At 39.8% G+C, this 5,985-nt stretch overlaps 1 protein-coding gene and 1 pseudogene across 11 annotated transcripts in view; one reads left to right on the top strand and one right to left on the bottom strand.

The window, feature by feature from the left end:
• Nucleotides 1-5,985, bottom strand: part of MDM4 (MDM4 regulator of p53) — a 48,841-nt gene that overhangs the window by 24,738 nt on the left and 18,118 nt on the right. For 10 of the 11 annotated variants that reach the window (XR_003551193.1, XR_001371199.2, XR_001371200.2 and 7 more), the window contains exon 3: nucleotides 1,404-1,478. Coding sequence is in view for 6 of the 11 variants with exons in the window: in XM_006159218.3 (XP_006159280.1) it covers nucleotides 1,404-1,478 (75 nt within the window). In the remaining 5 variants the exon portion in view is untranslated. Of the gene's footprint in view, nucleotides 1-1,403; nucleotides 1,498-5,985 lie in introns of all 11 variants that reach the window. The other variant, XM_014591914.2, reaches the window with a different exon arrangement.
• Nucleotides 4,316-5,126, top strand: LOC102494144 (transformer-2 protein homolog alpha pseudogene; annotated as a pseudogene).

Genomic DNA, 5,985 nt, shown 5'->3' with positions numbered 1-5,985 from the left:
ACGCCGCAATCCTTCTCCTCCATTCTCCTCTCGGGATCTTGGGCACGCACGCACATGCGCCCAGCGTGAGTTTTAAGCCACCGGGTCCTGGACGCAAACCGCGGTAGACTACATGGGAATCCAGCGACATAGCCATTACGCTAACTGCTGGTTCCCTGGACCTGGTGTCTTGAAAATCACATCAGGTACATCTGCATGAGTGCCCAAGATCCCGGGAAGAGAAAAGAGAAGGGACTGCAGTGTAGCCATTCCTCTTAGGAGGTGATTTTTCACTTTCCCTCTCACTGTCTCAGTCTCTCTCTCTCCAGTGGTATACATGCCCAAAGGCAAAAATCTCTTAAAAAGAAAAGAAAAGAAAAACACATCAGACAACTTCTCAATTGTTCTTCTCAAAACTCCAGCAGGTAGGAGAAATGAGGAAAGACTGCGGCGTGACCATGTCCCATTGGGATGTGATCTCTCTCTCTCTCTCTCTGGTAAGAACATATGGTCACTGGTAAAAAAATATAAATAAGAATTAAAAATCAGGAAAGTCCTCTTTATGCACTAGGTAGGGTCGATGTTCATAACAGAAAGCTTATCAAGTAAACTTAAGATATATTCTGCCACGCTAATGAAGGAAATGGCATAATTCATCATATCTATAATATAAAAATTCAGACTTTACAGTTTGAAAAGCCTGTGTATCAGAATTTCAGAGATACAGTCCAAAATGATGCATTTAACTTAAAATGATAAAGGAAATATGGGTATTCTAGGAAAATCTGAAATGCCTCCAGATTTGTTTCCCTAGGAGGTTTAATGACTCATGAGCGAGGCTGTGCTGAAAGGTATGAGGCTTTTAAAAAGCTTGATAATTCTGATTCCTCTGTTTAAGAAAAGAAAGGTTAAATCTACCTTACTAAGTGCAAACACTTCCAACTTCTTTTCCACTTCTTTTCCACTTCTTTTCCACTTAAATAATTCAATTTGTTTTTGTTTTAAAAAATTAAAAAATATTCAGAAGCTAAATAAGTTATTTAAATGCATAAGTGTTTAAAATAACTCACAATGTTCAGAAGAGTATGTGACACATTTATATTAAAAAACTATTACATTTAATTCCTGCCTAGCAGCATGTCTTATAAATCATAATGTTATTTTCTAATCTGTACTAGTTTTGCATTTTAACTCTGAGATCAATGAATTTATGGTTAATTCTGTGTTAAGGTTGTAAGATACTTCAAAAGGAACTCTAAAAGAAAATAAGTTCTACTTAACAGTTTTTAAAACAAAGTAAAAGTTGCCCTTCCAATACCTCAGGAGTAGAACTTCACTTCTTAGAAATTATTTCACAACCACATATTCACTGGTTTCAACTTCTCAATTGTTTTCGAAAAAGAGAATTTTATCTGATGGCTCACCTCTTTAAAAGTGAACATTTCCCCTTGTGCACCTGCTGCCTGCAAAATCTTCAAAAGTGTCAGCTTTGGTCGTACCTAATGAAAACATAAAAACCTGCTTACATTTCAATTAGATGGGTTTATGAAATCTTACAGAACAAGAAAACCTCCTAAAGCATTATTAAAAAACAAAACAAAACAAAAAACCCTAGTAGATACTTACCATCTAATGATGTACAATCTTCCAAAACATAAACTTACAGATGATCAGAGGACTACTTGCTGCCTTCCTGGAAAACTTTTTTTTTTTTTTTTTGAGAGATTTTTGCTACAGGGCACGTGCGCTCGCCAGAAAGAGACACAAAAAAGCAAGAAAGTGAGAAATTATCCCCAACGGGGATAGCCACGCCGAATCCCTTCTCCTCCATTCTCCTCTTGGGATCTTGGGCATACACACACACGTGCCCGGTGTAAGTTTAAGCCACTGGGTCCGGGACTCAAACTGTGGTCGACTACATGGGAGTCCAGCAACATAGCCATTACACCAACTGCTGGTCCCGAAAACAACATTTTCAAAGGCTAGCAACTATAAGGATGGCTATTCACAACTTAAAAAGAAAAAATGTTTTTAATTAAGTGTTGACGATGATGCAGAGCAATCAGAACCTTTGTACATTGCTGGTGGGAGTGTAAAATGGTACAACTGCTTTGAAGTTTGACAGTTCCTCAAAAAGCTAAACATAGGGGTTAGCAGGTGGCATAGTGGTTAAGATGCTAGACTCCCATGTGACCAACCACGGTTGGAGTACCGGACTCAGTTTGAAACTCATGGTGGGCATATGTGTGTGTGTGTGCCCAAAATCCCCAGAGGAGAATGAAGGAGAAGGAACTGTAGTGTGGCCATCCCCCACCAGATGAGTCTCAGTTTCTGTCTCTGTCTATCCAAGGAACGCACACACCTCATAGCAAAAATCTCTCAAAAAAAAAAAGTTAAACATAGGAGCAGTTGTGGTGGTATACAGGTAAGGAATACACGAAGACCAGGCTTCAATTTCCAGTTCAACCTAAAGGCCATGCGTAGTGACACACACCAGCAAGCCCAGGTGACTTGGGTGGCTAAGGCAGGAAGCTAGTAAGTAGCCTGGTAAAAGAGCAAGACCCTGTTGGAGTCTTCAACTAGGAAGAACCCAAATGGATAAAGAAAATGTAGTATATACCAGTACATCCAAAGGACAGTGATTCTTTGCCATTTCTTGGCTCTGACTGTCTTAGAGTCTGTGGAGTCTTTAGCCACGTGATTTGATATTTTGGGTTTGTTATGTCTTTCTCACTATGAAAAAAAAAAAAAAAAGAGGAAAATGGACACAAGAATGTAAAATTATCTGTTGAGGATGATGGGTATGGTACTATCTTTGACTTGACTGACATTCAATGCACAAAAAACCATATTGTATGCAGTAAAGATGTATGATGATTAAATGTAAAATTTTCAAAAATGGTTTGTCCAGAAAAAAAATAGTAATAAATAAGTACGAGAGACAGCACTCCCCCTTCTTTTTTAAATGCACATTGAGCACATAAGTCTAATGCCTCTTCCTTTCTTATTTTTTTCTTTTAATGAAAGGAGGGGAATGAAAGAAAGTTATTTCTTAAAAAAAAAAAAAAGATTAATTTTACTTATTCATTCATTTATATTTTAATTTGACCAGAGAGACACACAGAGAGGGAGGGTAAGCGAGAAAGCAAGCTACCAAGTCCAAGACTCCAACCATGGTCAGCCATGTGGGAGTGTCTACTGTCTTACCCACCACGCCACCTGCTGGTCTCCCAATAGGGTTTTGATGTTGTGATATTCAGCCAGTCTTGGATTATGGGCATGTTCATGCCCAGTATTGTCACAGAGGTCTCTGGAACAACCCTAGAACTTTCCCATATGGGTCAGCATTGCAGAGCATGGCATTACATTAATTCTGTGCCACTGTCTAGCCCTCTTGCTATTAAAATTGTGTATGGTTGGGACCAGCAGATGGTGTAATGCTGAATTCCCACAGTCAACTATAGTTGTAGTCCCAGACTCAGCAGCTTCAAACTCATGCTGAATGTGTATGCCTGCCCAAAATCCTGAGAGGAGAATGGAGAAGAAACTGCGGCATGGCCATCCCTGGTGGGAGGAGGGGAGGTTATTTCTCACTTTCTCTCTGTCTCTGTCTCTCCCACACATTTATGCACCCTATAGCAAAAATCTCTCTTAAAAAAAATTGTATGTGGTCAAGCATGTCTCCCTCTTACACCCTCCTTTGTTGTTTACAACCTCCCTCACCCTAAAGTTTTACAAACATTTCCTAAACTTTCTACTATTTTTTCTTTCCTTATCTTTAACTTGCCAGAGGGTACCTGTGGTTGCCCTGAGAGAAGAGAGAGAGAGAGGGAGGGAGAGAGAGGAATGCCATAACCCAACCCCTTCTCCTCCATTCTCTTCTCAGGACTTTGGGTTCATAGGTACATATGCCTGGAATATTTCTCAAGTTGTCAGGTCCAGGATTCAAACCACGCAGTCAGCCATGTGGGACTCAGCAGCCCCACCCACCAAGCCACCTAGGCTCTCTCCTATTTTTTTAATTTACTTCTAAGATTTTTGCCATAGGGCATGTGTGTTCACTGAAGAGAAAGAGGGAAAATGAGAAATCAATCTGGCATTTTGCCAGAGCCTGTGACCAAGTGGGAGTAGAGTGGAGGGTCTGTGGTTGCCGACTCTCTGCTCCCCGCCATCCAGTCAGTGGGTTGATGAGGCCATCGGGCCCTCGAGCCGAGACTTGTCTCTTGTTTAGTTCTGGGAGAGTCTGCCCATCATGAGTGATGTAGAGGAGAACAACTTCAAGGGTAGAAAGTCTCACTCTCAGTCAAAATCTCCAACAGGAACTCCTGCTTGTGTAATATCAGAGAGCAGGTTAGGATCTCGTAGTACATCAAGGGTTTCCAAACACTCTGAATCCCATTCTTGATCAAGGTCAAAATCCAGGTCAAGGTCAAGGAGGCACTCTCACAGATGCTACACTTGATCCAGTGTATTCACAAAGGAGACGATCCCGAAGTAGGTCATATACACCAGAGTACCGGCGGCAAAGGAGCCAAAATCATTCTCCAATGTCTAACTGCAGAAGACATACAGGCAGCAGGGCAAATTCGGATCCTAATACTTGTCTTGGAGTATGTGGCCTCCGTTTGTACACAACAGAGATCTCTGTGAAGTATTTTCTCGCTATGAACCATCGAGTGGTATTAATGTGGTTTATGATCAACGTACTGATCACAGGACTTGCTTTTGTGTATTTCAAGAGAATAGATGACACAAAGGAGGCTATGAAAAGGGCAAATGGAATGGAACTGGACGGTAGAAGAATTTATGTGGATTATTCTATCACTAAGAAAGCATATACACCTACACCAAGCATCTACATGGGCAGACCAACTCATAGTGGCAGTGGCAGTGGTGGTAGCGGTCGTGGTGAAGGTGGTGGCAGAAGCCGAGATTCTTACTATGATAGAGGATATGATCAAGGATATGACAGATATGAAGACTATGATTACCAGTACAGAAGAAGATCGCCTTCTCCTTATTATAGTCGTTACAGATCTCGATCAAGATCTCGTTCCTACAGCCCAAGATGCTATTGATAATGGAATGGTTGCAGTTAAAGACACTTTTTTCTTTTACTGTTTAATTCTTGATTTTTCTAAGCTTCTAATTTCTCCTACTCCTTAAAAATAAGCCTTTAAAAAAAACCTGGTTATTTAGATTGTACACTTTGTCAGCTGTGTTGCTACTTTCCACCCCTTTTATTATACTCTTAAAAATGTAATTGTCGGCCCTGGATTAGGGGCTGTGGTGGTACGCAAGGACTCCACTTCAGTGGCTACATGCCTGAGGAAAAACTACTCAAGTTCCTGTGGAAGCAAAGTAAAAGTTCTTAAGAACAGAATGGATGGAAAAGAGAAAACTTATGGTGGCTGTGAAGGCCCTGATGCCATGTATACCAAATTGATATCTTCTGATGGTCAAGAATTTATTGTAAAAAGAGAATATGCACTAACATCAGGAACAATAAAAGCCATGAAAGGACTGGCGTGGCCGTTCTCCCTGGGGAGGTGATTTCTCAAATTAGAAACAAATAATAATGATGATAATAAATGAAATAAATTTTTTTAAAAATATGGGGAGGACAATTTAGCACATAACATACATAATTCTTTTGTTTTACAGGTCAGTTTGCTGAGAACAAAACCAATGAGGTCAATTTTAAAGAGATAGCACAAAATTGAAGGATCAAATGTGCTATCAAAAGTATGCATGTATTTTACCTACAAGGTTTGTTATACTAATAGCTCCACTGAGATTCCTGAATTCTTATTTGCACCTGAAATTGCACTGCAACTGCTGATGGCTACAGATTTCCTAGATTGTTAAATAAAATAAATTATAATAAACTGTTAACTTTTTTCAGTATTTAATACCTGTAGTTCAGTTAGTATTTTTTTTATATTTAGCATGTTGCCTGTATGCAGTTGAACTATAAAAGTTTATTGCAAAGCAGATTATCTTCTG

Source organism: Tupaia chinensis, unplaced genomic scaffold, assembly GCF_000334495.1.
Source record: "Tupaia chinensis unplaced genomic scaffold, TupChi_1.0 Scaffold000627_1, whole genome shotgun sequence".
In the NCBI taxonomy this organism is placed as follows: Eukaryota; Metazoa; Chordata; class Mammalia; order Scandentia; family Tupaiidae; genus Tupaia; species Tupaia belangeri.
Note: the sequence above shows the minus strand (reverse complement) of the source record. Positions and strands in the feature narration are given on the sequence as shown.